This window comes from Triturus cristatus, chromosome 11 (genome assembly GCF_964204655.1).
Source record: "Triturus cristatus chromosome 11, aTriCri1.1, whole genome shotgun sequence".
Classification (NCBI taxonomy): domain Eukaryota; kingdom Metazoa; phylum Chordata; class Amphibia; order Caudata; family Salamandridae; genus Triturus; species Triturus cristatus.
In genome coordinates this window covers 367,626,249-367,638,332 of record NC_140594.1, presented here as the reverse complement: position 1 = coordinate 367,638,332, position 12,084 = coordinate 367,626,249, and the positions used below count along the sequence as shown (strand labels likewise).

Sequence of the window (12,084 nt, the reverse complement as noted above, 5' to 3'; positions counted from 1 at the left end):
CTCCAGTGACAGTGCTATGTCCCTAAAACTGACACATGTGAATTGGTAATCCCACTAACTAGGATGAGTTGCAGGTGTGCAGTTGCAGGGTATTTGCCACAGATGCAGAGTATTGCGTCTGTCTTTTGTGCAGGTCCTGCAGTCGCAAACTCAGGTCTCTTCTTTGTCCTCTGTTTAATGTGAATCAGAACTGAGTTTCTGGTGCCAGGGGTAACCCTCAAATCCTAGATTTAGGGATGTACCCGGTTATCAAGTTAATAATTAGGACCCTGCAAAGGCTTCTAGGAATGTCAAGACTGTTATCCACCAGGACATAAGAAAGGAGATGCAGCATGCTCCAAAATGTCCCCCAGAGGTGGACAATCCAAGGGATCGGCTAGCATAGGAGTGGGGATGTAAGTGCACTCTGGAGAGGCCAGAGGTTACACTGAAGCTACTTCAGTTTTCCTGGGTGGGGTGGATATTGAAGCCCTGGCTGTTTTACCTCCAAGCATGGAGAAGTATAGATGAAGGCCAAAGATCAATGGGACTGAAGAAGAGGCTGTTAGGGATACAGGTGCCGGTGTTACTATGGTGGCAGCTAGATGGGTTTCTTCAGTGATGCCTGGTGTTGGTCACCAGGTAACCAATGCTGACAATGAGACTAAACTCCATCCAATTGCCTTAGTAAGCTTAGAGTGGGGAGGAGTAACGTCCCAAATAAGTTGGTTGTGTCCGCTGCCATCCCAATGGAGAATCTGTTGGGAAATGTTCTGTAAACTTCTGCTTGGGCAGAAGTTGAAAGGAAGGCTCATGCAGAAATGCTGGGGCTCCGAGTGGGTGTGTGTGACCACAAAAGCACACACAGCACAACAGTGAAGTCATGGGAGTTTGGATCCTGAAATAATGACCCAACCCCCTTAAAACAAGAGGAAGATAAAGAAGCCTGATGACTCAGCTTCAAAGAGGTCACAGGACCAGGGGGAGAGTTCTAATTATTGGCTTTATATTTAATATATATATATATATAAATATATATATAAACATTATTTCTTAACACTATTTATTTTGCTTATATTATTATGTATTACTTTAATGATTAATATTTTAAATACATTTACTATAATGCTATATATGTTAATTGAATATTCTTACCTTTGGATGATAATCGTTTCCACAATCTTTTGTGAACAATATTTTGGTAGTTTAAAGACTACACCGACAAAACAGAGATTATGCTCCTTGGGAGGTCCAACCTTTTTGACCCCGGCACTATGGTGGCCTAATGCTACTCCTCCACCATCTCCTCAGGTCGAGGTAGTGAAGAAACTCTGTGTAGAATTTGATGCATTCCTATCATTCTGCCCACAAGCTGCACCAGTAGCTGGAACTTGTTTCAGTCTCATAAAAATACAGACTGTTTTTTTCAATACCTTACATTACCGGCTAAAAAAACAGTACCTTTTGCCTTAATAATCTCTAGACTGGACTATTACAACAGCTTGTATGCAGGTTCTTCAAAATAAACACTGCAGAAACTTGAGGTGGTGCAACATTCTGAGGCTAGATTGGGACTCGCCGCTCCTCTCCATCAGCAGCCCTGAAAGTATTACACTGGCTGCCAGTGTACAAAAGAGTTCTTTATACAACTCTCTTATTCATTTTCAGAGCCTTCAGAGCACTGGAGCCAAAACACCTAATTTCCAGGGTCATCATTATATGACTAGACAACCTCTTAGGTCCTCACAAGCCAATCTGCTCAAACCCCTCACGTACAGACTTAAAACTTGAGGTGGTAAATCTTTCACCTTCCTGGGTACAAGGGCCTGAATCTTACTCCCTAGGAAGCTGAGACTCATTGAACCTGAAAGGATCTTCAAAAGGCAGCTCGAGACCTGGCTTTTTGGCATCCCAGATAATCTTTGCTATTCACTCATTCTTTGATGCCTTCTCTTTTTCAGGCTTTTCATCATCCCAAATGACCTTTGTTATTTACTCATTCTGGGTCTCATGTAGGAAGCCAAATACCGGTCGGTAACGGCCGATTTTCGGTAATTATACCGTTACCGACCGGTATTTTGGCTTTGAGATGTAGGGGGAGAATTTCATGATTCGGTATTTACCGAATCGGTAAAATTACCGAATCGGTAAAATTACCGATTCGGTAAATACCGAATCATGAAATGAGATGTAGGGGGAGTGTGTGGTGGGTGTGGGGATTCGTTATTTACCACCAACTAAAGGTTGGTGGTAAATGACGAATAGGTGAATAAAAGCATTTTTGTGCACGTTTAAGTGTGCAATGTGGCAGACATACATGCCCTTAGGGCATGTATGTGCGCCACATGTGCACACATGGCCGAATCAGGGGTGCAACAGGGTGTCAATGTGACACCCTGCCACCCTTGCATGTGCTCCCCCATTACCGAATCGGTATTTACCGATTCGGTAATGAGGCATACCTTCCCATCAATGGGAAGGTATGCCTCATTACCGAATCGGTAAATACCGATTCGGTAATTACCGAATTTTTCAGAATCGGTAATATTTACCGACTCATTACCTACATTGCATTTACCACTTCATAAATACCGAGTCGGTATGATTCGGTATTTATGAAGTGGTAAATGCCAGTCCACCTACATAAGGCCCTCTGTGAGGCATTTGTTTCTTTCTCTAAGGACGCACCAAGAATGACTTAGCTCACACAGTCACACTCATGGTCGCTTAGCGCCAGGATGCTCTTCTGGGAGTGACAGTGTGCTCTATAAGTATTACATTCAATTCAATTCAAGTAAACTGAATATTTTTGTAGATTATATTTTTGACACAATATTCTCGTAAGTAGAAATTGTTGTTGTCGATATTCTGTCACAGAACTGGGAACTGGCCTAGTTCCAGTCTGGCAAGTATTCATGAGCTGAAATTAGATTCAGGGCCAGCCTCAGGGTATTGCCTCAACTATGTCCTGGTGGAGAGAGCTGACACCAGGACACATCAACAGCGCCCACACTTATTCAGTGTGCTTCACTTTGGGAAGCAGCAAAGAGGTGTCCTGGCTGGGAACAGGTGGAGACTAGAAACATCACAATTGGACATCAAATCAGAGTGCTACACCCAGAAGCACATCAACAGAAATAAAAAAATCACTGCAGTGTAACTTCATAAGTTGCTAAAATTCAGACATTTTAAAGTGTTTTTTACTTTCTCAGGCTCTGGGTCTGTGTAAGATATGTAGACTTACGCATTTTCTGTTGAAATAGGGTATGCCTTTCTATGTGATTGTGTAAATATGTTAATAATAAAAAATGTAATTAAAGCATAATACAAACTAAATTGTTTGACACTTAATAAGTGTGTCTATTTCTGCCAATTAGAACACGTTTGATCATGTCACAATGAATGAAAGACTGAATGAAAACGGAGCTGTTTATAAAGTAGGTCTATTATTAATTGATCTATTTCATCAGGACTGAACATAGTAGATAAAAAAGGATCTTTGCAGCAAAAATATTAACCCCGTGATCTATCTTAGATAAAATTCAAATCTGTGTCCTGCACTTACATGCTGTACTTTGCACCAGGCACATTAACTCTCTGAGCTATTTTATCATGAATCAGAACTGTAACCAGAAATTACATGCAGATCTTCCCAGTAATTACCTGTATCGTACCTTTATTAAAATAATATTGGGCAGATACACAGATCTCCGCAGAGAGGACCGTAGCCACCTAAACTACTAAAAAATAAATCTACATCAGAGAAGCTTTACTATCCTATTTCTTTGTTTCCAATTTCTTTAGGGACACAATTGGAGGTGCTACCTTGCAAGACGCGGGGCAACCCGGTGATGGCCCTCCCACCAGTGTATGCCCCCTGTCCTGCATTCTTCCCCTGGGGAACCTCTCCCTGAATTCTGCGTTGCAGGCCTGTCTGCCTTCTCCTTCTCAGAGTTTCTCTGCTAGAGCCTCTGGGAAGGAGTTATTCTTACAACACACACAAAGGAATACAAAAGTGTAGATTAAACGGTGGCACATGCTCAGTGAAAACAAAACTGCCCTCACTCACAAAGTTGTGACATGCTTCATCGTTGGGCTTGCTTACTAACACCTCTGCACAGACCAATGCCTGGGGTGAAGCAAAAGGGAGGGGAAAACAATACAAACAATGACATTTTGGGATCACCAAAGAAAAGTGCAGCCAGTGAAAGTTAAAACTAGCTTGGATGTGCAGCTACTCGAAATTTTATTCCTGGGCCATCCAGCTAGGTTTAAAAGCAAGGGTGTTAGTAAGCAAGCCCAATGATGAAGCATGTCACAACTTTGTTAGTGAGAAGCTCAACTCAGAGAAAACCGAGGTCCTCATCCTTGGACCCTGCACCTCCGCCTGGGACAACACCTAGTGGCCCTCCACCCTCGGAAGCCCACCCACCCCTACAGACCACGCTCGGAACCTCGGCATCATCCTTGACTCCTCCCTCTCCATGAACTGCCAGATCAACGCTGTCGCCTCCACTAGTTTCAACTGCCTTCGCATCCTCCGTAAGACCTTCAAATGGATCCCCTCCCGACTGCAGAAGGACCGTCACCCACGCACTCATAACCAGCAGACTGGCCTACGGCAACACCCTCTATGCCAGAATCAACAGAACTCTTCTACACAAACTCCAAACCATCCAGAACGCCGCAGCAAGACTCGTCCTGGGGACACCGTGTCATGAGTACATGACCCAACACCTACGATGCCTCCACTGGCTCCCCGTCGAGAAGAGGGTCACCTTCAAACTCCTCACCCATGCCTACAAATCCTCAACAACATCGGCCCCAAATACCTCAATGAGAGAGTATCCTTCCACGTACCCAAGAGAATCCTCCGCTCCGCCCACCTTGCCCTGGCAGAGGTCCTCCGCATCTGCAGAAACAAAACCAGCGGGAGAGCTTTCTCCTACATCGCAACCAAGACCTGGAACAAGCTCCCTGTGAACATCAGACGCTCCCCGACCCTGCACACGTTTGGACCTCATGACCTGGCTTTTCAACTGATCCGGAGCAGCTCCACCCCCAGCGCTTTGAGACCCTCACGGGTGAGTAGCGCACTATATAAACCCCTGATCGATTGATTGAGGGCAGTTTTTTCTCACTGAACACGTGCCACCTTTTAAAATATATTTCCCTACTCCTTTGTGTGTGTTGGAGGTATCGATAGGGTAAGTCGGAGTAGGGATGATACCTCTGCCCCCTTCAGGTTGTGTAAAATTCAAGGAGTTATTCTTCCCAAACCAAAATGGCGATTTACCGGCAGTTCATTAAAGATGGAGGCCTATGAATGCTGGGAGTACTTCACTGTTTTCTTCCTATAAAATGAATATAAGTATTTTCATCATGTTCCTTGCTGCCTGATTTTGTGCCAATCTTCCTTGGGTGCCCCTTGCCTTTAGATTTACTTTTCATGACATCTTACTGCAAGTTGCCATGCCACTTTAGTTCTTGATTTCTGGAGGTTTTTGCCTGTGGCTTTTTTTCCTCCTTGGTTTTTGTTTTTTCCTCATTTGATTGTGCTATTGCTGTGTTGCACCAAGGATGTTGTGTTGTATTCTGGTTTGACAGTTTTGTTGTGTACTGTTATATTTTTGCTGTATTGCTATTTTGCTTTGTTTCAAGTTGTTGGGTTGTATACTGTTGTGCTCTGTAAATTAAATACTTTATAGATGCCAACAAATGCTGCTATACTTCCATCCAGAAACAGCACAGTCCTTCAAAGTTCCCATTAGAAACAACCACTTGCCCCTGTTTAAGGTGGCATAATTGGGCTGCTACAGTTCTTGCATTATTTAAGAAACCTGTCAGTCCAATCTTGTGGATGGAGAGCATGTCTTAGACCAGCTTTTCCAGTGTTCGTATGTGACAGTATCAGATAAAATGACGTGTATTTGTAAAGCACACATTCTTATTTGAGCCTCTTGGCACCGAAAGAACAGATATTCAATATTAGCAAACTTAGTTGCTCATTTTATTGACCACGGAAGGATGAAATGGGAGAGTGGACCTGCCAGGATTTGAATCGGTGACCATGAGGTCAAACAGAGATTCCTGGAGTCAATGCATCAGTGTTACTGAGCCATCAGACCTAGATGTTTGGCTTAACGTGGGTGGTGTCACAGGGCGGTTGCCTCAAGCGCAATATTCTTAGGGGTGCAAAATGTTTAAAGACAAAAATTCGTACTACTACTTTTTTCTTTTAAAATGTTGTACAGGAAGTGCGTAATAGAGCAGTTGACACGCCTGAAAAATTCCAATATGGCTGCATTTACGCTTGCTGCAGGAAATGTTTGTTGTAATATCAAAAAAATAAACAGTAAAAATTGACCAGCCAGACCATGAAACTGGCCCACAAGCAGCCAATACACTGATCTGTCAGACCAGCCCAGGGTCAGAGTGGGACAGAACATAGGCCTAGGCGTCAAAATAAAAGTGGCAAGAATGAGTGCATTAGACAACCAAAACAGTGGTTAATGTTTACAAATTGTGGCACTTTTAAATGGTAAAGACAGGCAGCATAAGTGTTTTGCAGGGTATGGGAGACTGAATGCCTTTATGCTTAATGCAGGCAATGCTTGTTTTACTATCAGGGAAATCAACAGTAAAATCCAGCCCTGCCGGCACCCACACACAGACAAACAAACTAGCACACATACTGACCCATCAGACCAGCCCATCGGACACTGCCTGATTGCCCTATAGTCCAGATTGACTCTTTCCAAACTTCATCCACTGCTTCACTATGCTTCCCTGGGTCAGGGCCTCATCAGTGTCTGCCTGCTCCCTCCCCCCTCCTTCAGCCAATTCCAAATTGTGACTATGAGCAGTCAGTATAGCACCAGTTTCTGCTTGCTCAGATGTCTGCTAGATGTCACATGCCTGGATGCTTCATCTTAGTAAACCAGGCTCTATTTTAGACCCGCCACTCACAGTAGAAAAGCACTGCAAGTCTGAGGTCCTGCTGCAGGCCCCTGCATCATTGCCAGCCCCTCTAACTCCATTACAATGCTGTGGTTCCTTGTATGATCATGCATAGCATACTTCTGAGCCACTGAACTCAACTCACGCGGCTGTCTACAGAACGTGCAGCTAAAATGAGGAAATTGGTGCTGACAATGATAAGTTACTTACTTTGAATTCCATCTGCACTCTTCTCCTCCACCATCGCTGGGATGTCGCTGAAAGACTGGATAGCCTAAAAGAGAAGAAGAACCACTGTCATTATGTGACAACCATGGAAAGACTTTTGCCAATTTGAATCAATTCGCTCTCCTGTGATCTCACCTCTCCATAGTGTAAGGGTGTATAATAGGTAGCTACAATGCTTAGAGTTGGATAGTCCAAGTTTTACTTTTTGGTGCTTCACTCCTCTCCCGCTAAGTCCGCAGCAATTTTTAAGTCATTTGTGGAAATGCGGAGTCCCTCTGTGGCCTCATGTGGTGGTGCGATAAGCTGATTACCTTACTGAGTTCTTAATGTAAAAGTGGTCTTGACTCTAGAGCAAAATATAATGGATGGGTATTTTATGGGGGCGGGTCTTCAAAGAACAGATGATCAAAAAGAGTCATATGAAGGGAGGAAGGGCAAGTTTAACATCAAAATCCTACATGCTTCAATGCTGCGCTCTGCCGCCTGGCACCCTTCACTAGGTTGTCTAGTACAAAGATATAGAGACATAGGTCCAGGAGTGCCCTATCCATGCCATATTTTCAGTATGAGTAAAATGACATCCATTTAGATTAATTATATGTAAAAGCATTTTTTTTTTTTTTAAATCTGGACATCTTAACCAATATTGGATATACCTAGTATAGTGGGTGAGTTCGGACGTGCTGATTACATCAGGGTTGGCTTTAGCGCTGGTGGCACCCGGTGCAACAATGATATTTGGTGCCCGCCACTATGACTTCCTCCTCGGATTCTCTCACTCCCCCCAGGCAAAAGTGCCCGTCCTCTCTCCAGTCATAACACAGCACACCTCCTGAGGTCAGCGCCCCCCCTCCAAAGGCCAGCACCCAGTGCGGCTGTACTAGTCGCACTGCCCTAAACCCGGCCCTGAATTTTACATTTGAAAGACAGGTTTCCGGCATGCAGTACTCACCTTCTGGAACACCGCAGTCATGTCAATTTTCGCTGCATCTTCCAGATTGCTTACAATATCGAGCGAAGGCACCTGATTTAGAGGAAATGAGACAATGATTAGACAGAGGCTTCGCCAAGCAAATAAGGATAAGTGCTTTGCTTCCTGACATGTTGCCAAAGGGATCAGGGATCACAAACTATCCCTTCAGGTTCCAGAAAGTGCCTCCTCCTGATATCTCAGGGCAGGTATATAGTAAAGGATCACTTGTCTTTTTCTGTTGTTCATCTCCTGTAGATATCTCAAGGAAGTGTCAACAATTATTAGCTCTTTAGATTTTTGACTCGGCTTTCAAGATAGCATAGGGATGTCCACAATATATTCCTACCAATGCCTTCTGATATAAGAAAAATGTTGACTTGAATTGACAAAGCCATTTTTCGCCATAAACATATACCTATTTAAACCTGCCATACATCTGCAAAAGGATATGCAGTAGGTGCAAATGCTTTTACTACTGCCTAATTGAATGTCACATAAAAGTATGCACTAGTGGAGCCCAAGCAGGGGTTTGAGGACTTCTCCTTCCGGGATGAGAATGGAAAGGGAAACCTCCAATCTTCGCAGGCATCACTGGAAAGGGTTTATCCACAGGGAAATGATTTCCCAGACGAATATAAAGAAAACGAACAATAAAAAATGATCTACAGTTTTCTGTCTATCTCCAATGTGGCTTTATACTGTGCATATAACTCTGTAGCAGGAAAATTGCAAATATCGGATGACATTCCTAGTTGTATGCCTGGAAACCTGTGGCAGATGAAGCTTTTTCAGGACGAGATCTCAGGATGAAAAAACAAACAATGCATAAGAGAAATCTGCTCAACTCTTGATGGAGCACTAAGGGTGCTCTCAGTTTTGTTCTGGTGTACTTAAATCTTCCTTCCCCAAACTCATTGGAGGTCTAGAACCACCAGGTCCAAGAACAGGAGAGCATTGTTGCTAAGCATCTTAAAAAACATTAAAAGCCTCACTCTCCACTCCTTATGGTTCTCCTATTACTCACAATGTGTCCTTCCCCAATCTCAACACAGTCCCTATAGTCTGCATTGATCCACTCCTTGCTGCAGTCTCTTTCCTGAGGGGCACCTGCCAGCTTGTTTCCTCTGTCACACATCTCTAGTTTATTTTTGCTGCATTTCACTAGGCAGGATTAAGCAGGTGCCTCCTAGCCCCCATAGGCCTTACCTGTGTCTGGCCCTCCAACGAGCCTAGGCCCTTTCAGACCCCGCTCCTGTGTTTCCAAGGCTCCTGCCTCGCTCTTTCACCTCTGTCTCGCTCTCTCTCTCTTTCTCTCTCTACTGATTCTTTTTTCAAGTTTCTTCTTTTCTTTTGCCACTGGTTCTTACCTTATTGTTTCATCATGCTCGTTTTAACTTGTCTCTCTCTTTGCCACTTTCCTTGTTTCATTTTGCTCACTTCTGCTTGTCTCTCTCTCTCTTTGCCACTCTCGCTCATTTCTGCTTGCGCATCTTTGCCACTCTTGCTCATTTCTGCTTACCACTCATGCTAATTTCTCTGTGTTTTCTCTCTCACTAATTTCTGCCTCTTTTCTCTTTCACTCGTGACAATGTCTGCTTATTTATATATTTGCCACTTTTCTATTTTCCTCTTGTTGCTATTTTTTACACTTTTTCTCCTGTCTCGCTCTTTTAGGCACTCCTTTCTTTGTTGACCTTTTCCTGTTCTTTCTCTCCCTGTGCCTTCCCGCACACTCCTTACCATATTTCCCGCCTCTCACGCTTCCTGCCTTCCGTGCCCACTCCCAGCACCGCCTACCAGGCTGTGCTCTCCTCCCCCTTCCAGGACCTACTGAGTGGAGGCTACATTGTGGATGCCCAGCAGGAACATGCAGTGGGCATGCCGAAGGCATAACCTTCGCCCACACCATAATGGACTTCGTTGCACCCCTCATGCTTGTCTCTAGCACCTTTATCCTCCTCGGAGACCTGAACTTCCACCAGGAAGACCATGCAAACCCAAACACAACTGCTCTACCTGAAGATCTAGAACATCTCGGTCTAATCCGGAACCCACACACTCTGCCAGACACTACCTGGACCTGTTTTTCACTACCTTCAACAACATCGTGACAAGCCCACAATGATCGCCTGTCCCGGCCATGCCCTCATCCAGTTCACCATTCCCATCCTGCACCAACACAGAACAACCAGCCAGGCGAGCGTGGAACAACATCCCAAAGGAAGGCTGGATGACAAAATCCTGCAACACCAGCCCATACACAGCAGCAGCCAAATCGACTCCATCACTAACTTTAATAACTGAATTAATACCTGTGCTGACACCCTGGCTTCCCTCAAGCCCATCAAAACAACCACAACATCCAGACCACAAGCCAGCTGCTAGGAACTCAGAAAGAAGAAGCACTACTAAAAACAACTGGAGTGCAGATGGAGAACGAGCCACAATAACACAAACAGGAGCACAAGAAAATCAGAAAAGTATATTTAGGCTTGTATATTTGTATTAGTATAGTATATTTATATTAGGTGGAGAGGAGACGAATCTTCAACTTCCTGAGAGACTTGATTCATGTGAGCTAAGCTGCAAGCATCCTCATTGACGGCCATCAGCTCCTCAGAGCTAGCCTGGCATTATCAGCTCACTTGGGAATGCCACAACTGTGGCACAGAAACCGAGAGCAGGCTTATGTTCAGCTAAGGTATGAAGGCTAAAGGTCACCCTGAGAAATTCATACAGGCATTTTTAATGGTAAGTCAGCTAATCTAGCAGCTAGAAGGGAGTGGTTGATGAACAAAGTTTCGTCCATAATTCAGCTTCTGAAACACCATCACAATGTGGCAATTCTTTTTTTTAACTGTTTTTATTACATTTATGGTTATAGCAACACCAAAGAAGAACTAATTTCCTTGTCTTGCACAATCCGCACATGTCATCCATAAACACAGAGGCGTACGTGTGTATAGTAACAATAAACCCCTGTTAAAAACATTGGACAGATGTGAAGTTGGCCAACAGCAGGCATCCCTCATATTTCCCATCTCATTAATCTTTGGGCCATGATTTTGATGTTGGAGAGGGGCTCACATCCCCCAGGGGGGTAATCTCTGGTCCTCCAGGTGATTCAAGTAGATCCAGAACCCCAGGCCAGACCATAATGTTCTCCTCACTCTATGAAATTTATTTGAGCAACCCCTTGCACTGTAAACCACCCCCTCCGCCTCCATGCAGTGCATCGTACAGGTAGTGATTAATTTGTAAAACAATAAGTGCCAGGGCTCTTGTCAAGAGGACACAGCAGCTTGCATCATCCATGGCCCCTGTAAGCACTGCTAATTACAGTACCAACATAACTACTAACCATCACACTACTAGCAGTGAGACAATTTAGACCATTCTAGGCCCAAAAAACTATAAGAATGGCTTGGGTGGCAAATACTAGTGATTGTTAATGTATATCAAATTAATAAACAGCTGTTGTGCTCATACTCAAAATTTGCAGACAGCACCACTATGTGGCAGACTGTCACAAGCACCACTCTTAAGAAATAAGTGCCGGTGCCGAGCACCAGAAACCATTGGCTCAAATTTAGCACTGCATATAAGTGACCCATTGATTCAAAGTCAGAGGGTTTGGACTACCCCATACTTTAGCAATATCTTGCTTCGCCAGGGCAAAACCTAACATGCAAAAAAAGAAGCTGCTTCCTGGGGAGATCCACATAATTGGGGATACTCAATCTAAGGAAGTGGGGGATGTGTGGGATTTGAGCCCCATAATGGAGGTCAACTTGGAGGTTACCATCCTCCAGGATGATTGTATATGTGGGCAAACCCATATCGTGTGGAGTAAGGAACCCTCCCCCTCCACAAACATGTAGGGATTTCTGCCTTGCCCATCTTAAATATCCATTGTCTATGATAGTAGACCCTGTGTAGGCCCT

At 44.2% G+C, this 12,084-nt stretch overlaps 1 protein-coding gene across 2 annotated transcripts in view; it reads right to left on the bottom strand.

The window, feature by feature from the left end:
* PROM2 (prominin 2) overlaps nucleotides 1-12,084 on the bottom strand; it is a 352,175-nt gene that overhangs the window by 92,462 nt on the left and 247,629 nt on the right. For both annotated transcript variants that reach the window (XM_085634097.1, XM_085634096.1), the window contains exons 8-9: nucleotides 8,120-8,191; nucleotides 7,150-7,213 (exon numbers count right to left, since the gene is read on the bottom strand). In XM_085634097.1, coding sequence (XP_085490223.1) covers nucleotides 7,150-7,213; nucleotides 8,120-8,191 — 136 coding nt within the window. The remainder of the gene's footprint in view (nucleotides 1-7,149; nucleotides 7,214-8,119; nucleotides 8,192-12,084) is intronic.